The following is a 19,686-nucleotide window of genomic DNA, read 5'->3' as shown; positions in this document are numbered from 1 at the left end:
GGGGGGAGCTGGACTCCCGGCTCTGCCTCGGCTGGGGGGCGGCGGGGTGAGCTGGACTGCAGGCCCCGTCACGGCAGGGGGGGCGGCGGGGGGAGCTGGATCGCAGGCCCCGCCGCGGCACGGGGGCGGCGGGGGGAGCTGGACCGCAGGCTCCCCCGCAGCAGGGGCGCGGCAGGCAGAGTCTGAGGAGCTGGGGCAGGGGGCCCAGGGTGCAGGAGGGGCGCTGGGCGAAGATGCACACCGGCCCCGTTCTTCCGTTCATGCGTGCAGGGCTCACGCGGCGTTTGCGGAGCGCTTCCTGTGTCCTTCATCCCTTCTCTCCCTCGTACATTCACCCGTGCGTTCCTCGGTGCGCACGGACGGGGAGCCTCCCGTGTGCTGTTCACCCCCCCCCCCCCGTGTGCATTTAGCGAGGGCGCCCCGCGTGTCCGGGCCTAAACTCAGGACAGAGCTGTGTGTCTCCCAGGCGTCGCCTGGAGGAGAGGACCCTCACCTCCCCGAGCCAGCAGTCACGGGACCGTGCCCTGCGGATGCGCACAGGTGCTCAGACAGGACTGGCTGCTCGCTGGCCGGGGGGACAGAAGGGCAGCGTGGCCGGGATCCCCCAGACCTGTGCCAGTGCGAGGGGTGAGGGGCTGCGTTGGCACAGAGTAGGAACACGGTGGGGGGACTCAGGGAGCAGGTGGGCTCGGCCGAGGGGCTCCTGGGGGGACTCCCCAGACACGGGGACGCTGCCGACACCCTCTGCGTCTTCTGTCCTCTGTTTTGAGCTGTGTCCACGTCCCAGGCTCACACCTGCCAAGAGCAGGTGTGAACTCACCTGGTGGCGGATCACGGCCAATGGTCTCACGTGAGGACACGTCCCCGCATGACGGAAACCCAGGGCTGGTCACAGGCGGGTGGGTGCAGGCCACGGTCTTGGGCCGGCCCCCTTCTGCTCCTCAGCACACAGCGTGGCCCCAGAAATGCCCGCCGGGACAGCAGACGCTGGGACAGGACAGCTAGACTCAGGGCACGAGCAGGGCGGCCAGCGCCGCTCACACATCATTGCGCGGACACGTCGAAGTTTCTACCCGCGGTCAGAAAACGTGCGCCTGGGTCCTCACCATACCTCTCGCTGGCTGCTCAGCTTCCTGAAGGCCTCCGTGCCTCGGTTTGCCCACTTGCGAGGCGTGTGTTTCGAGGACGGCTCGGGGAGAACAGGTTGCAAACACTGAATGTGGGGCACGCCCAGGAGCACCGCAGACGTGGTCTGAGGGCTCACGGACGCTCAGCCCGAGCCTTCCCACCACCCCCGGGACGCGAGCCAGGAAGAAACTGTCTGCAGCCTTGGGACAGAAGGAAATGAAAACAACAGGAGCCCCTGGGAGCCCTGAACCCACAAACCCTGGCTTCCCGAGGGGAAAGTGTTATGTCACGAGTGAAGGCAGATGTTGTCACCCCTTCCTCTTTACTCTGGTCCCGCCACGGGTTCAATTGGCCACGGCAACCACAGGCCAGGAGACGTGGGTGTCCAGCTCCAGACACCCCAGCCGGGCCCCCAGGGGTGGGGACGCCACAGACAAAGGGAGGGAAGTTTCAGAAGCTGGGGTGAGCAGGGAGCCAGGAGGACACGGGGCCGCGCAAGCCCGCTAGAACACGGGGAAGTTCAACAAAAATGTCTTCAGGCTTTTTCCGTGCCGCGATCCCCGAGGCCCTTTGTTTTTACGGAGTTACGGAGTTAGTTGTTTTTGCTGAGTTTCACACAGCACACGATCAACCCTTTAAAAGTAAACAATTCAGGGGGCATTTAGTACATTCACAACGTCGTGCAACCACCACCTCTATCTAGTTTGGGAAGATTCTCGTCGCCCCACAAGGAGACCCCGTCCCCACAATGCAGTCCCCTCCCCGTCTTTCTCTGCAGCCCCAGGTGACCACCAATCTGCTTTCTCTCTGTGGATTTCCCCTCTGGATGTTTCACCTAAATAGCATCACACAGAATGTGGCCTTTAATGTCTGCATCCCTCCCTGAGTGTTGTGTATTCAAGGTCCGATTATGTCGTAGCAGGTGTCAGAATTTCACTCATTTTTCATGGTTGAGTAATATTCCTTTGTATGCATGGACCATCTTCTGCTTATGCATCCATCCGTTGATAGAAATGTGGGTTGTTTCTACCTTTTGGCTGCTTTGAATAGTGCTGTTATGCACATGCGTGTACATGCTTGTGCGTGGACATATATCTTCATTTCTCTTGGGGTTTACGTAGGAGCAGAACTGCTAAGTGATAGATAGATGGGTACATACATAATACATACATACACACATACATACATAGAATGGGTGATGAATGATGCATAGATAGAGATGATAGATAGATACATAGACACACAGATACATAGATTGGGTGGATGGATGGATGGATGAATGTGTAGAGATGATAGATGATAGATAGATGATAGATAGATAGATAGATAGATAAACAGATACATATAGATGAACAGATGGATAGATAAATGGATGGATGGATGGATGAATGAGGGATTATGGATGGATGGAGATGATAGATGATTGATAGATAGATACATAGATACATACATACATAGATACATAGATAGACACATAGATTGGATGGATGGGTGGATGGATGGATGGATGGATGGATGGAGATGATAGATAGATACATAGATACACAGATAAATAGATCAGGTGGATGGATGGATGGATGGATGGATGGATGGATGGATGGATGGAGATGATAGATAGATACACAGATACATAGATTGGGTGGATGGATGGATGGATGGATGGATGGAGATGATAGATAGATACATAGATACACAAATACATAGATTGGGTGGATGGATGGATGGATGGATGGATAGAATGATATAGATAGATAGATAGATAGATAGATAGATAGATAGATAGATAACAGATATAGATGGATAGGTGCATGGACAGTCTAGATAGGTGGGTAGGAACATTCACATGGAATATTTTGCCCTCCATTGCCTCATTTCAATGCACAGTTCACCATCCTACTTGAGGAAGAACTCACTTTTCATTGAACCCTCCTTTGGAAGGAACCAGCCCTGCTGACACCTTGATTTGGGACTTTTGGCCTCCAGAGCTGGGACAGAAAGTTTCCATTGTTTTAAGTCCCCAACTTGTGGTCACGTGTTGCTGTAGCCACAGGAAAGCAATACTGTCCCATCTTCCATGGTGGAAACTGGGCTCACAGAGGGAGGTCCCTGCCCGGGGCCATCCAGCTCCCACTGAAAGAGCTGGGACTTGAACCCAGGTCTTGCTAACCAACCCCACCCCCCACCCAAGGCTAGGCTGCTCATCACCAGGCCATCAAGCCTCCATGGACACACTGCAGGGCAGGCCATCGATTTCACACGGAAAAAAATGTAAATGTGTCCATTTAGGGGATTTCCTCCTCCCCCACCCCCAAGTCACCACAGTCTTCCTTCCATTCATTTTAAGACACTGCTTCTTTGATGAAACAATAAAGTAAACATCTAATTTCATATAAATTTTAACTGTGGATGGGGGGCTTGGAGCAGATGAGTTTTAGTTAACAAGCAAGGTCTTTCTTAAGCAGAATGATGAATTATACATTGAAACGAGGCAAGCAAGGGGAAATATTTGAGGCAAATGTGCTTCACTTTCTCAACCATTTATCTAGACAATCCATCCACCTAACCATTTATATCTATCTGTCTATCATCTACGTATCAAGCTACACCCATCATCCATCAATCATCTATCTATCTATCCATCCATCCATCTATCCCTCTGTACATGTATATCTGTCTATCTATCTGTCTATCCATCCATCCATCATCCATCATCCATCCATCCATTATCCATCCATCTGTCCATCTATATCTATCTGTTAACTATCCATCTATCTATCCATCCATCTATTTATCTCTCTATCTGCCCATCTGTATCTGTCATCTATTTATCTATCTATACCTATCATCTATCTTATATCTGTCTGTCTATCTAACTATCCATCCATTTATCATCTGTCTATCCATCCATTTATCTATCCATCTGCCCATCTATATCTGTTATCTACCTATCCATCCATCCACCCATCTGCATGCCCATCCATCCATCCCCCTCATCATATCTATCTACCTATCTATCTATCTATCTATCTATTTATCTATTATGTATCTACCTACCATCTATGTATCTATCATCTACCTATCATCTATCTATTTATCCATCTACTTATCAATCTTCTACCTATGCATCCATCCAACTAACTGTATGTATCATCTATCTATTTACCTATCTGTCTAAACCTGTGTTCCATCAGTCATCTACGTGTCTCTATTTTCTATGTATTGATCTGCACATATATGTGATGCCCTTTTTAAAAAGACCCTTCTCTGGAACCCAAGCACTTCCTGACATCACCTGGAGATGCACGTCTGTCTGTCTTCATCAGCATGTTGGGGGAACTCTTTGCATCCACAAGAGAGAGGTTTAAACACTATCTGGAAAACAGGAAAATGTGTTTGCCCAGGGCGTTTCACACCGAACAGCTCCTGTCCCCGGGGGGTTGGAATCAAGAGGACAAGGGAAGGGGCCCATCCTCAGGTTCAAGCAGGTGCGAGACAATCGGGATGCCTTGGCCTCTCCTCAAACGTTCCTTTGGACTGTTTTCTCTTTGGTAGAAACTGGATGAGGACAATGAACCCAGCTGTAGTTAAACTATTACATGGCACGTCGATATATTAACCTAGAGAAGAGATTTGAATTGCTATCTTTGAAAAGAGGACAGCTGTAGTACGTTGACTGTGGACCTACCCGCCCCTCTCTCCATCGACTCCTTCTGCAGATCTCGCCAACGTATTCACGCGGTTGCCCTTCTGTTTCCTTCGTGGTGGAGGTGCCTGAAATTCCTGTTACGTGCTGCTTGCAAACTGCTATTTCCCAGCAGGTCCCCAACCCCCAGGCCGGCTGGGTTTTCTTTCACAGAATGGCTGTTCACGTTAATTAATGCCTGCACACGGTGGCTTCCTGCCTTACAGACAGAAGCTGCTTTGACAGGTGCCCCTCAGAACTGCTAAGGAACATGTGCGTAGGGGGTGCAGCTTGAAAATGGAAAAAAAAAAAAAACCCAACAGTGTAATGCAAACAGAAAGCAAGGGGCTTGTTGCACTTCAGAGAATCTGGTCTCTGGTTGGTGAGGTAGCCCTTTGGTTGTGACCCACTCCGGGAAAAAGACACAGAAGGCAAGGAACCGCGATCACGGCTGCTGTCTTGCAGGAGGCGGAGATTAAAATCTGCACACTCCACACACGTTTAGACAGACAACTGGCATGCAAATCATCTGTCATTTACAGTGCACTCGGGTTGTGCAATGCAGAGAGAAGTAGGAGAACAGAGAGCGGTAAGACCATCACGTGCGCCTGTGTGCATAGAGGGAAGGATTCTTGCACTGTGATCTGAGCAGAGGGATGGGCCCTCCGTCCCCCACCCCCAGCCTCGTCCACCAGCTGTCCCCATGACTACTGCTCTGCCACCTTTTTGAAGTGCAGAGTGTTCACTCAGAGGTGACGCAGCGGTAATGGATGACTCGGGTCTACAACGGTCAAGGACCTTGAGGCATGGAGGCATTGGTGATATCCTGTCATACTTAAAGAAGATGCCGTGACAGGCTGCAAGGTGACCAGGAGGCCACCGGTGATGCAAAGGCCCCCTTTGGAAGGCCCCTCGTGGACGGAGAACTGTTCCGCATCCTTACCAGCATTGGTTGTTGGCGGTGTTTTTAGACCCCAGTCATACCGATACCCGTCTCGTCGTGGTATCTCATTGTGGCACTAACGTGCATTTCCCTGATGACACACCACGGGGGGTACCTTTCAACAGGCTTCTGTGCCATCTGTTATGTCTTCTTTGGTGAGCTGTCAGTTCAGATCTTTTGACTTGAATCAATAATCATATGGGGCTGTTTGTTCTCTTATGGTTGAGTTTTAACAGTTCTTTGTATATTTCAGATATACATATTTTAGATGTGTGTCTGGCAGATATCTTCTCTCCGTCTCTGGCTTGTATTCACATGCTCTGGACATTGTCTTTTCCGGAGCAGAAGTTTTTAATTTTGATGAAATCCGGCTTATCCATCATTTTTTTTTCATGCATCGTGCCTTTGGCGTGCTGTCTAAAAAGTTATCACCATGCCCAAGATTATCTAGATTTTGTTCTATGTTAATCTGGAGAAGTTTTATACTTTTGCATTTTTACACTTGGGTCCGTGACCCATTTTGAGTTCATTTTCTGTGAAGGATATAAGGTTTCTGTCTGCATTCTTGGTTTTTTGGGGGCGGTTTTTTTGGTTTTGGGGTTTTGTTTGTGCATGTCCAGTTGCTCCATCAGTATGTTGAAGAAGCTGTCTTTGCTCCAGTATATCAACCTTGCTTTTTTGTCAAAGATCAGTTGACTATATTTATGGGGCTGTTTCTGGGCTCTCATTCCATTTCATCGGTCTATTTGTCCATTGTTTTGCCAATACCACGCTATCTTCATTGCTATAGCTTTATAGTAAGTCACAAAGTCGAATAGTGTTAGTTAGTCCTCCAACTTTGTTATTCTCCTTCAGTATTGCGTTGGTTATTCTAAGTCTTTTGCCTCTCCAGATAAACTCTAGGATCAATTTGTCGATATCCACATCTCGTAAGGAGGTGTTGGGATTGGAGGTATCTCTCTTCTATCCCACACAGGCCATGGCAGGTTAAGGCAAGGGCTTACAACCTCAGCTGGGGGAACAGTCAAGCTCAGATGGGTGAGTGAGCTCAGGGATCTCTCAGGTACCATTAGTTTCCAAGAGCTTCTGATCTTATGTTGTGTTTTCTTAGATCTGATCATTCATACGTTCACTCAGCAGACACTAGGCCTGGGTCAAGAGCAGGCATGATGACATGATTGCCATGACAATTACAAGACGGCTTGGGCAACAGCCTGAGGATGACAATTGGAAACTAAAAAGCTGTGGAAGCACTTAGAAAAGAGGGAGGAGAATAGTTTATAGTTACAGAATGGAAAAGATATAAGACATAATACAGAAGACATCATGGGAAAGATCCTGTGACATAAAGATATAAAATGTTAATGCAACATGAAACACCGCCAACAAAATTAAAAGATGGGTGGGTGGATGAATGTATGAATAGGTGAATGGATCGATAGATAGATGATAGATAGATAGATGATGATAGATAGATAGATAGATAGATAGATAGATAGATAGATAGATGATATGGATGGATGGACGGATGGACAGATGGATGGTTGGATGGATGGAGAGAGGAAGGGAGACAGGGATGGCCAGATGGATAGATAGAGAGATGACTCTGGGGTGGGACGTCCTATGCACTGTAAGACGTTGAGCAGCATTCCTGGTCTCCATATACCAGACAGCAGTATCACCCCATCCCCACCCAGTAGTGACAACCAAAACTGTCTCCAGATGTTGCCAAGTGTCCCCTGGTGGGTCTAGCAAAGTATCCCAGGTGAGAACCCTTACCCCCGAGCTATATGTATTGTCACCCCTCCAGTACCTTTTATCCATCCAAGAGACCTGTCCTTTTTCTGAATCAATAATCAAAATGTTTCTGTCCTCTTCCATGCAGTTCCTGAGCCTGTGGGTGGGCTCCTCACCTCTCTCTGTTACCTTGCAATCCTGCTCTTTTCATGCCTTATCTTTTCTTGAAGGCTCTTCCCTTTCTTTAATGTAGGATGATCATGGTTCCTATCATTCTTTCATTGACGGAGTGTGTCAATGAAACCCCTTCCCTCTTTTGTGTGTGTGTGTGTGTGTGTGTGTGTGTGTGTGTGTGTGCATTAGTTTCCTGGAAATTTGCTGTATCAAATTACCCCAAACTGGGAGCTGAAACAGCACAAATGTATTCTCTCTTATCTCTGGGCACCAGAGTCTGAGACCAAGGTGTCAGCAGGACTGGTTCTCTCTGGAGCATCTCGGGGAGAGTCTGTTTCATTCCTGTTCTGTCTTCTTGTGGTTGCTGGCAATCCTGGGTGTTCCTTGACCTGTAGGAGCATCACCCTGTCTCTGTCTCCATCTCCACGTGGCCTCCTCCCCACGTGCCTGTCTGTGTCCAAATTTCCCCTTTTTGTAAGGACGCCAGGCATTCTGGAGTCAGGTCCCCTCCTGCTCCAGTATGACTTCCTCTTAATTTAACAACTTGCAAAGTCTCTATTTCTAAGTAAGGTCACATTCTGAGGTATGGAGAATTAGGACTTCAGCATACAGGCTTGGGGGAGGCACATTTCAGCTCATGACAACCACAGACTTTCTTGTGTCTTTGGTGAGTTGCCCACAGTTGGCCAGAAAACCCAATGCAGCTTCCTCTCCTGGGTCGCATAACAAACATTGGCCAAGTCCTGGGGCTGTGGGCAAGAAGGCGGTCTCCCAGACGAGGCTGGTGATGGGGGTGCACAGCTTCCTGGAGCCCATGTGTGAATGGCCAGAACTTCTGAGCGTCAAGGTCAGATTCGAAACCACAGTCTTGCTGCCTCCACCTCTGCTGGCTGGGCATCCTGGGGAGTCTTCTCTCCAAGAACATCCCTCGGCACTGGTGGGGATATCGCTGTTGCTGGGAGCATCACCCTGGGATGCACTGAGGGTCAGCTGCAGCTGGCTGGACGGAGGGTCTCAGGGGGGTGGCTCTCATTCTGATGACACCCCAGGAGAAGCCAGTCCTGATGGACGCTTATTGGCTCTGTCTGTTCATTGAAGGCAGGGGAACCAGAAAACACTACAAAGAGTTCTTAGGAATATTCTCCTTCTTGACACGTCCTGCAGTGGGCTGAGTGGGGGGGGCCCCAAAACACATGGCCCCCAGCACCTAGGAATGTGATTTGTTGGGAAATAGGGTCTTTGCAGATGTGATTAATGAAGGATCTGAGATGAGATCATTCTGGATCAGAGTGGCCCTAAGTCCTGTGGCAGGTGTTCTTATAAGGGACAGAAAAGGAGACACAGACACAGAGGAGAAGCCACGTGAGGACGGAGGCAGAGATGGGAGGGATGCGGCCATGAGCCCAGGAACACCTGGAGCCCAAAAGCTGGAAGAGGCAGGAAGGACCCTCCCCTGGAGCCTCGGGAGGGAGCACGGCCCTGCCCCACCTGGATCTCAGAGGTCCTGCCCCACCCTGATCTCAGCAGCCCTGATACGCTTGGATCGCAGCAGCCCTGCCCCACCTGGATCTCAGTGGTCCTGCCCCACCTGGATCTCAGCTGTCCTGCCCCGCCTGGATCTCAGCTGTCCTGCCCCGCCTGGATCTCAGCGGCCCTGCCCCACCTGGATCTCAGTGGTCCTGCCCCGCCTGGATCTCAGTGGTCCTGCCCCGCCTGGATCTCAGCGGCCCTGCCCCGCCTGGATCTCAGCGGTCCTGCCCCGCCTGGATCTCAGCGGCCCTGCCCCGCCTGGATCTCAGCGGTCCTGCCCCGCCTGGATCTCAGTGGTCCTGCCCCGCCTGGATCTCAGCAGCCCTGCCCCGCCTGGATCTCAGACTTCCGGTCTCCAGAGCTGGGAGGAGGATGGATTCCCATGGTTGGAGCCCCCAGGTTGTGGTCACTTGTTAGAACTCCTCCAGGACATTCGTACAGTTGCTGATCTAGCTAACAACATTTACAGAGCACAGCACGGTTTACAAAGTGTTTCCCTTTCACTGGGTCACCCCATATCACAGCAACCCTCCGAGGATCACAGTCGAAGAGGAGACCAAAGGTCCAGGTGGAGTCACCACACTGGGCACTCTCAGTGCTGCCAGATACCCGCGCTGCCCACGTCTGGAGGCCGGTGAACCAAGCTCAGCTCGGCCCAGCATCTGAGTCTGGTGACAACACCCCAAGAGAAGTGGAGTCTTGCCCGTGCTGTGCTCATGTGGGCACGGCTGCTGGGAGCTCAGCCCGTGCGTGCCCAGTGACTGAACATTCTCCGACGTGACTAAAGGCACGTCCCATCTGCATTCTCCAACAGCACCGCATCTCCAACGCTGTGGCATTGGGTGGGGGCCGTCGGAGTTTCCCAGGGCCGCCATAACAAAGCACCACAAAAACCCAAGACACCAGAAGGGAGACCAGCCCACAGTGCAGGGGGCTGGCTCATGGTTTCCTGTCCCCACAGGGAGCTCAGCACCTGGGACAGCCCCCAGCACGCAGGAAACACAAGGCCTGACCGTGAGAGAAGACGCTGGGGACCCAGAAGGAGCACTCATGAGCTTGAGTCCCCGCTGCTCTTCGTCGGCTGCCTTCTGACCCCTGAGGAAGCCCCACCTCAACTGAGCCCAAAGGACCCCCGTGCTCAGCGCCGGGAGCCTCCAAGTACGGGGTCTGGCGCTGGGTGCAAGATCAACAGCATTGTTCACAATCGCCAAAAAGCAGAAACAACCCTAGTGTCCATGCACGGAGGGATGGATAAACCATATGGGGCCCTTCCTCACGGGGGAATAAGACTCAGCCATAAAAGGGACCAAAGGTCTAACACCCGCTGCCCAGTGGATGGACCTTGAGGGCACAAGGCTCTAGCAGACGCCCCAGGCCACAGAGTGTGTGATCCCGTGTCCATGAAATGTTCAGAACAGGCTCGTCCGCAGAGACGGGAAGTCGATGCATGGCCACCTGGGGTCTGGGGTCCGGGAGGAGTGGGGCTGGGGCCCAGGGGGGAATGGGGCTGCTGGCGCTCCGGTGTGCAGGATTTCCTTTAGGGCGGCTCACAACGTTCTGGGACGGCATTACGCCGATGTCTGCACATCTGCGAACATATTCAAAACCGCAGAATTGTCCACTTTAAACGGCTGAACTTGACAATATGTAAATGAGGTCTCGATAAAGGTGTGAAGAACCAAAAAAACGAGGCGCATACAGCCGTCCCAGACAGGAGGGCATTCGCCCGCCGCCGTGCGCTCAGACCAGCATGCATTTCCTGTGAGGCAGAGGGTGACAGGCGGTCCCAGCCGCGTCTCTCTGCAAGAGCCCCCTCCGCTCGCCCGTTCATACACTTTCCCACCCCACCACTCGCCGCCGCAGCGCTCAGACCAGCATGCCAGAGCTGATTTCTTTATTAATCACCCGTGCCGCTCAGTGGGCGGCCATGCCGCGTGGAGGCCCAAACGCCTCGGGCCGCAGCTGGGGCTGGGCTAGCGCAGAGGGGGCTGAGTGCTCTCCAGAGGTGACTCATGGGGACGCAGGGGCCGGCGGGCAGGGGGGCTGCTTCACCGAGCCTCTGTTCCTCCCACCACCTGCCACGCACGTCTGCTTTCAAGAGGGCCACACAGCATGCAAATATGTGCGGCTAACAAGCAGCCACCTGCGGGGGGGGAGGGGGGACAATAGATCCCCACGTCCCTCGCTCCGTGAGCAGAAAGGGAAACAGTTCCCCCCCCAGGGCTGCTCTGTGCTGGGAACACCAGGGCAGCGTCCCGCACAGGTCGATCGCCTTCCTGCCGATGCTTGTGGGCTCCAGGACATCCGCTCAGCCCCCTGCACCGGACACGTCCCCAGAGCACACAGCAACATCCCCACTCACCCTCTCTGCACCCTGCACGGTCTTGGCGTCTGTCCCCCACGTGTGTCCCTCCGTGGCACCCCTGGGGACCCCAAAGAGCATGTATCCCTCTGTCCAGCCCCTGACGCCCCAGCGTGGACCGAGGCCGCCCCAGGGTAACTGTAGGATGCACACCTGAGCACGCTTTAGTGGAACAGAAAGCATCCCACTCAAACTGAAACTCGGGGCCATTTTTAAACCGGTTTGAGGAACCTCTCTGATGCCGGCGGACATTGGCAGGTCCTCGAGGCAGGAAGAAACGCCCGCTCAGGGCGTCGGGTGGAAACCTGCAAGGGCTTTGAAGGCGGTGTGCCAGCCTCTCTGCCATGTGGACCCTGCACGTCGTGCTGGTGGACACCCCGTCCCCTAGGACGAAACGGCCAACGCCCAGGCCAGCTGGCGTCAGGGTGAGGCAGGTCGCCGTGGGGCCTGCCCGGGGAGCTGAGGGCGTCTTTGGGGCTCCCGTCTGCATGAGGGAGGCCTGAGCTACCAAGAGGCCACCCTGAGCCCCACGCCCTGCTCTCAGAAGCCCCACATCTTGCAAGTGGGGAGCCCACAGACTCAGGCCCTGCAGAACAGCAAGCAGGAATCCGCGTCCGGATCTCAAGCCAGCAAAGCTCAGGAGAACGGGCCTTGGCACCTGCCGCCCAAGCCCCAGGCCCTCCTCCCAAGGAATGATTTCCACCCCCCCCCCCAGGAAAAGACCAGCTGCAGGTGCAGATAGCCGGAAGCAACGAGGCTTGCCCAAACAGGACAGAACCAGTCAGAACCAGAACAGCTCACTCGGCGTCCCGGCCTGAGGCCATCAGTATAATGGTGCAGAGGCTCATGGTCCACAAGAACACCAAGGCTTGAGGACATGCTGCACGCTCTGGGCCCATCCAAGCCCCAGCTCTATGCTCACCCCTCTTGCAACCTATGAGCCCCCATCTGTAAGATGTGACCCTGACGCCCACCTCACCACCTCCGGGCATGGCGGTGGGGACCAGGGAATGGGCGAGGGGCCCTGTGCCATGCAGTGCCGGCCATTCAGAGAAGTTACCATGACCCGAGCGATCACAGGAGCTCCTGTGCAATCACAGTGTGAGCGGGGCGGGGGGCGGCGGCCTGAGGCCGTCAGCACGTCCATCTCCAGGTGTATAAACACGTAGTAGGTTGTGTGTATACCCACATGCATATATATGAGAGAGAATAAATGTGCAATAGGATGTGCGTATATATACATATATTTACAATACGTATGCATATATATGCAATGACTGCATACACAATAGGATATTTGTATAAATACACGCAATAGAACATATGTATGTATGTATATAAACACACACGCACATATAGAAACAGATACAAAAAAACATACATCAAGGAATTGGGCTCACACGATTGCAGGGCTGGTGAGCCTGGAATCTACAGGGCAGGTGGGCAGGCTGCAGACTCAGGAGAGAGCGGGCCCTGCAGCCTGGGGGCAGAACACCTTCCCTGGGAAGGCTCAGTGTTTGCTTCTCAGGCCTTCCCCTGATTAGACGAGGCCCACCACAGGATTAGAGCATCACGTCTTTACTTCAAGGCAGCTGCTGGTGCTCTGCAGCCGCACCTACGAAACCCCTTCACAGACACCCTCGCATGTACACCCAACTGCAGAGATGGGGGCTGTAGTCAAGCCGCGTGGACACATCGGCCAGCACTCCAGGGGGACTTGACCTCACCCCAGGACGCACCCTTCCTTCCCCGGCACAGGCACACTCTCTCTCCTGCGCCCCTGGGCTCCACCAGCATGCACAAGACTGCTTTGCGGCTCTACCCAGTGCGCACGCCACCTCCACCTTCGGCAGGCAGACCTCCACCGGGGTCAGCCCTGCCTGGTCGGCCCCAGCTCACAGACACGGCACAGCTAGGGCCTGACCGGGTGCCCTGGCCCAGGACCCAAATAAATAAACCCAGTCACTGTTCCCCGAAAACTTGGATAAGCAAAACTCCCAGAGTTTGCCGTGTCCTCCACTCTTGGTATATATTCAGATGATTTCATAACCCCACCCCAAAGAGCCCATAGTCTGTTTGGGGAAAGCCACGGGACCTAAGGCAAGAAATCAAGAGTACGAAACAGAGATAAGACCCAGATGGCAATGTGGAGACCGGTCAGGTACTCTGTCTGCCCCAGCCAGAGAGGGCTGCCTACCTGGGCGTCTGGGTTCCTGTACCTGGGAGGCTGGGAGGGCTATGGGGTTTTCAAACCACACTGGAGACGTGTGTGTGTGTGTGTGTGTGTGTGTGTGTGTGGTCGTTGGGACAGGTGCATAGGTTTTGTACCTTGAAGCAGGTGCGTGGGGGTTGTTACCTTGAAACAGAGCCGTGAAACAACCGTGTGACAAGTGGGTGCACTCTTCCCTGCACCTGTGGTCATGCACTTAAATGCATGGGTAGAGGGGCTGCGGGGCCATCGGCGACGGAGCAGGGGACTTCCTGCGTGGTCTGCGTGGGGCCCTCCCAGATCCCCCATCAGGGCCTCCAAAGTCCCCCCATCGCTAAAGGGTGGCCCCCCAGTGGGCACCCCAAGACTGGGGCCTCAGCTGCAGGTGAGCAGGACAGAACCACCCGGTTCTGTCCCACCCAAGCTGGGGTGTCCAAGCGCGAGGCAGAAGAAAGCAGGAGGCCAGGCACAGGGTGACAAGGATGGACCTACTGGGACTTCAGTGCTAGCGGCACAGCGCCCCCGTGTGGCCAGGTACAGTAGCCAGTCATAGTCAGGACGGGGCGGGGGGGGGGGGCGGCCCGGGGTGACCCCCTCCACCTTCCAGGGGTCGCAGAGAAACTTCTGCAGCTGGAAACCGGGTTAGCGCCTTGGCAACTCTGTAACCTCGCAACTGTGTTGCACGTCTCCCCTGGCTTCCTCCTGGCCCCAATGATGAAGCCGCCGCACCCTAGCTTGCAGCACGCTCCCTGCGCTTCCAAGGAGCAGGAAGGGCGCGACTGTCCAAGCAAGCGCCCGGTGTCCCGGCGCACGGGAGGCGTCTGGGTGTGACGCAGCTTCGCAGGATTTAGCGCGCCTCCGCTCCGCTCCGTGCCACGGGGGGACCACGCCAGTTGCGCACAAGTGTGCGGGACAGCGGCGGAGGCGAGCGAGGGAGGCCGGCCGGCAGCCCCGTCGTGCTCCCCTCCTCACCCGGGTGCCCCTTGCCTTCCAGACCCGCGCGCGCGCGAGCAGCAGGTGCCGGAGCAGGATGGATATGAACGTGACGCGTCCGGACAACGCCACCATCCTGATGCTGCGGGACCCGACCATCGCCGTGGTCCTGCCCGTCGTGTACTCGCTGGTGGCGCTGGTCAGCATCCCCGGCAACCTGTTCTCGCTGTGGGTGCTGTGCTGCCACATCGGGCCCAAGTCCCCGTCGGTGATCTTCATGATCAACCTGAGCGTCACGGACCTCATGCTGGCCAGCGTGCTCCCTTTCCAGATCTACTACCACTGCAACGGGAACCACTGGGTGTTCGGGGAGGTGCTCTGCAACGTGGTCACCGTGGCCTTCTACGCCAACATGTACTCGTCCATCCTCACCATGACCTGCATCAGCGTGGAGCGCTTCCTGGGCGTCGTGTACCCGCTGGCCTCCGCGCGCTGGCGCCGGCGACGTTACGCGGTGGCCGCGTGCGCCTGCGTCTGGCTGGTTCTCCTGGGCGCGCTGTCCCCGCTGGCGCGCACCGACCTCACCTACACCGTGGAGGCGCTGGGCATCGTCACCTGCTTCGACGTGCTCAAGTCCACCATGCTGCCCAGCGTGGCCATGTGGGCCATGTTCCTCTTCACCCTGTTCATCGTGCTCTTCTTCATCCCGTTCGTGGTCACCGTGGCGTGCTACACGGCCACCATCCTGACCCTGCTGCGCACGTCCGACGCGCACGGCCACGGCCAGCGACGCCGCGCCGTCAGCCTGGCCGCCGTGGTTCTGCTGGCCTTCGTCACGTGCTTCGCGCCCAACAACTTCGTGCTGCTGGTGCACATGGTCAGCCGCCTGTTCCTGGGCGGCAGCTACTACCACGTCTACAAGCTCACGCTGTGCCTCAGCTGCCTCAACAACTGCCTGGACCCCTTCGTGTACTACTTCGCGTCCCGCGAGTTCCAGGTAAGGCTGCGCAGGTACTTGGGGTACGGGCGGCTGCCCGCCGGCAGCCAGGACGCGCGCCGGGACGCCCTGTTCTTCACTCGGACGCTGTCGGCGCGCTCCATGTCAAGCGGCCCCGGCGACGGGCTCGACACGCCCAGCCGGCCCTCGCTCAAGAGGCAGGAGAGCGTGTTCTGAGCCGCGCGCCCCCACAGAGCGCGCAGTGGACAGGTGCGGGACGAAGGGGCGGTGCTCTTCCCCGCCCGCCTGCCCCCCGCAGCCGCTGCTACTGCGTCCGTGCGCACGGACAGGGTCCCCAGGGGGGGCTCGAGTCGGGTGCCCCAGCACGGCCGCAGGGCGCAGGGACGCAGCGACACCGAACAGCCCGCGCTGAAACGGGACAGGACGCAGCGTGCCAGGCGCACTGGCCCTGCTCCCTGAGGATGACCACCCAACCTGACCTGGCAGAGCGCCCGGCCAGCCCAGCTGCGTCCCCATCGACCCGCAACATCCGCCTGCCTGGTTCTCTGTGCCTCTCGCTCGGGGACGCCGCTGACACCTGATGCTCCCCAGCCTGGCACAGCCTGGACTTTGTGCTCACACTGCCCTCGGTCACTGTGTGCGCTGGGATTCACCCCCGCCAGGCTGCATGGGCCCCTTTGGCCTCTGTGCTCAGGGAGCTCACAGGCTCCCCCCACCCACCAGCCCATGTCACCTGGTCCCCCCAGGAACAAACGTTGCAAGGGCTTCCAAAGGGGTTGGTCACTCGGGTTCCTCGAGCCTCACGTCCTACAACATGTCACAATGTCCAGACGGGAACGACATCCGTGCAGGAGGGGTGGGCCGGGCCCCCCACGCGGGAGGAGGGTCTCCAGGCAGATGAGACTCTGCTGAGGTCGAGTTCTGTGAAGGACGATGCTGTCAGCACCTGCGACCGGGCTCTCCCTGACATGATTCGGGGTGCAGCTTGCCCCGAGGTGCCCCCCGGCTGGGTCTCTGCATCCTGCTCCCAGCGGAGAACCCTGAGTCACAGGCAAGGCCTCCCACGGTGTGAGGTTGGCCTTGTGCACCTGGCCTGACCCAGGCACCCAGCAAGACGGCGGACCGCACAAGCCTGTGGGAAGACCAGCGCCCAGGGCCCCTTTGTGCCTACTGGCCGCCTGAGCACACGGGCAGGGGCTTCCTTGTCTCTTCCTGAGCCCAGGACACAGCCGTGCCAGCCCCAATATGCATAGTGCTTCAGGAAGACAAGCAACCGCATCCCCGCGGGGTCCGGGATGCCAAAACAGTGCGTTTCCAGGAGCCTGCGATTTGCCTGAAACAGCAAAGTTTCTGATACTTTCTTCATCGCAAGGGGATGCACGGCTTCGGGCTCAGGGGCCTTCAGGGGGCAACGGCTGCGGGGCGGGCAGCCTCCCCACAGGAGGTCCGAGATACAGATGGAGATTGATAGCTGCCGTCCAGGGGCCCCTGGGGGCACCTGCTCCTGCCATCACTGCTTTGGAAGGAAAACAGACACACCTGTCCTAGAGTGAATAGTGACCCCAAACCCGTGTCCACCCAGGACCTCGGGATGTGATCTCCTGGATCGGGGTGGCCCTAAATCCAATGGCAGGTGTGCTTATAAAAGACAAAATAGGAGAGAGAGATACAGAGGAGAAGCCACGTGAAGAGATGGGGGGGGAACATGGCCACCAGCCCAGGGACACCTGGAGTCCCAGAAGCTGGGAGGCAGGAAGGACCCTCCCCTGGAGCCTCTGGAGGGAGCTTGGCCCTGCCCCACCTGGATCTCAGCGGCCCTGCCCCGCCTGGATCTCAGCATCCCCTCCGACTCTGGGATGAATCCCCTGTGGATTTAAGTCTCCAGCTTGCACAGAGAAGGCCGGAGTCCCAGCTGGAACTCTCACCCACGGGCTCCTCAGTCCTCAACACCACGTGGCCGAGAGGTGACCTCTCCCCTCGTCGATGCACACAGTGATGTGCACGCCTGGAATCTGAAAATGATGCAGGTGGCCACCCTTCACAGAGGCGCCCGCTGCACACAGTAACTGGAGAGGCACGCACGGTTCCGGCTTCCTGTTACGTGCTGTGGACCCCAGAGGTCAGTGTATAAACTGTGGACCCCGATACCAGCCTGGGGGGCTCCAGGCCCCCTTCCCTGTGCATGGTCCTAGAATCAAACTCAGGTTCCTAGCTTTGCCCGGTGCCCATGCATGTCCGGTGGGGGCAGAGGCACGTGCAGGTGGAAAGTAGGTGAGTGCATGCTATGCTTGCCCTTGGGAACTGTGAGAGTCAGCCTTGGGGGTCCCCCTCGACACCCCCCACGCCACGCCGGGGTCGCATATCGTCATTGCCCACCGCCTTGCAGCTAGAATGTCCCCACAGGGGACAGTGTCCGAGCATACTGGTCCTGAATGCCCAGCTGTGTGCACCGAGTTCAGAGCCACCATAGGGACCCTTCAGAGAGACCCCTTGAGACTTACCTGGCGAAGGATTTACCTGGGGGAGGCACAGGTGACTCCAAGAAGGCTGGCATCAAGGACCCGAATTCTGCAGGGAAGGAGCCACATCCCCCTATCTCTTCCTGACTCTCCCAAACCCAAACCCTAGAAAGCAATGTCGAGGCAGTAGGATCCAGACTCGGAAATCCTGAGCCAGCAAGACACCCCCACCCACACTCTGGGCGTGGGCCTCGGTGCGTCTGATGCACAAAAGCTGTGAAAACCTCAAACCAGCCGCACAGAACATCTTGGCGGCCCGTGAGAAGCCGCACACCTTGATTCTGGAGGAAGCCTGTCTACATAATATCCTCCTCCACAGGATGTAAGGCCCCTGGAGCCCTCAGGTGACAGAGGGGACTGTCTCCGGTGTCACTGTCCAGTAAACGGGCAGCGCCTCAGCATGGGGCGTTAGTGGAGTGGGGGGCGGCCGGGGAGGGAAGCAGTCCCACGGGGTCTTTCCCATTGCTGGGGATCCCAATGCACAGGTCCCAGCTTCATGCCACGGTGTTTGTCCTATGGCCTGAAATGCCAGGACTGGTCTTGCTTCCGGTTCAACACGCGAATAGTGTAGTGTGCTGTGTCTGTCTCTGTGTGTGCGTTCCCCAGAAACTCAACCTGTTCACCTGCTAAGTAGCAAATAAAAGTATACACGTGTGTGGGTACGTACGGATGTGAACTTTTTCAAAAGATGTGATACTGGGATTCAGCTCCTGGCTGCACGTGGAGAGGCAGAAGCACCCCGAGACTTATGATCCTTGATGCCAACCCTGATTTTTCCCCGTGCAGAAGGTGAACGCATTGCTCATTCTGACCTCTGAGCCCCCCGCTTTCCAAAGACATGTCCCATCTTGCTTTGAATCGCACATGCCCTCCAGCCAGGCCCCGGGATCTTCAATGCCAAGACTCTCCACGGAGGGTGGAATCAGGTTACTTGGAAGCACACGGCATGAATCGGGGCAGCACAACACGGATGGGGTGTGGGGTGTAATCACGGATTTGTTGCCCCGGATGATGGGGCTCTAAAAAGACATCCTTTTTTTGTAAGAGATACATGTGTAAATATTCATGTGTCTAATGATATGATGATTGATGCTTGGATTAAAATACCACAGCAAACACATGCATACTCACACATACATGCATGCATGCACACACATGTACCCATATTCACGCAGGTATGCGGGCATCCATCACGCACAAATGCACACAATGTACCCATGTGCATGCATGCCGGCATCCATCTGTGCATGCACACACATGCACACACACACGTGCACATCATGTACCCATATACACGCATGCACACATGCAGGCATCCATTCATGCACACACGTGCACACACATACGTGTACACAATGTATCTATATGCACACATGCACACATGTGGGCATCCATCCATGCATGCACACACATGCATACACACACGTGCATACAACGTATCCATATGCACACATGCACACATGTGGGCATCCATCCATGCATGCACACACATACGTGCACACAATGTATCC

General features: G+C 55.5%; 1 protein-coding gene across 1 annotated transcript in view; it reads left to right on the top strand.

Annotated features, from left to right (window-relative positions):
• P2RY8 (P2Y receptor family member 8) overlaps positions 1-15,872 on the top strand; it is a 38,088-nt gene extending 22,216 nt beyond the window's left edge. The window contains exon 2 of the mRNA XM_032391102.1: positions 14,760-15,872. Coding sequence (XP_032246993.1) covers positions 14,796-15,872 — 1,077 coding nt within the window. The 5' untranslated portion in view covers positions 14,760-14,795. The remainder of the gene's footprint in view (positions 1-14,759) is intronic.
• Positions 15,873-19,686: the final 3,814 nt, after the last annotated feature.

This window comes from Phoca vitulina, unplaced genomic scaffold (genome assembly GCF_004348235.1).
Source record: "Phoca vitulina isolate PV1807 unplaced genomic scaffold, GSC_HSeal_1.0 scaffold60, whole genome shotgun sequence".
Lineage (NCBI taxonomy): Eukaryota > Metazoa > Chordata > Mammalia > Carnivora > Phocidae > Phoca > Phoca vitulina.
The sequence above is the reverse complement of the archived record's forward strand: the minus strand, read 5'-3'. Positions and strand labels throughout refer to the sequence as shown.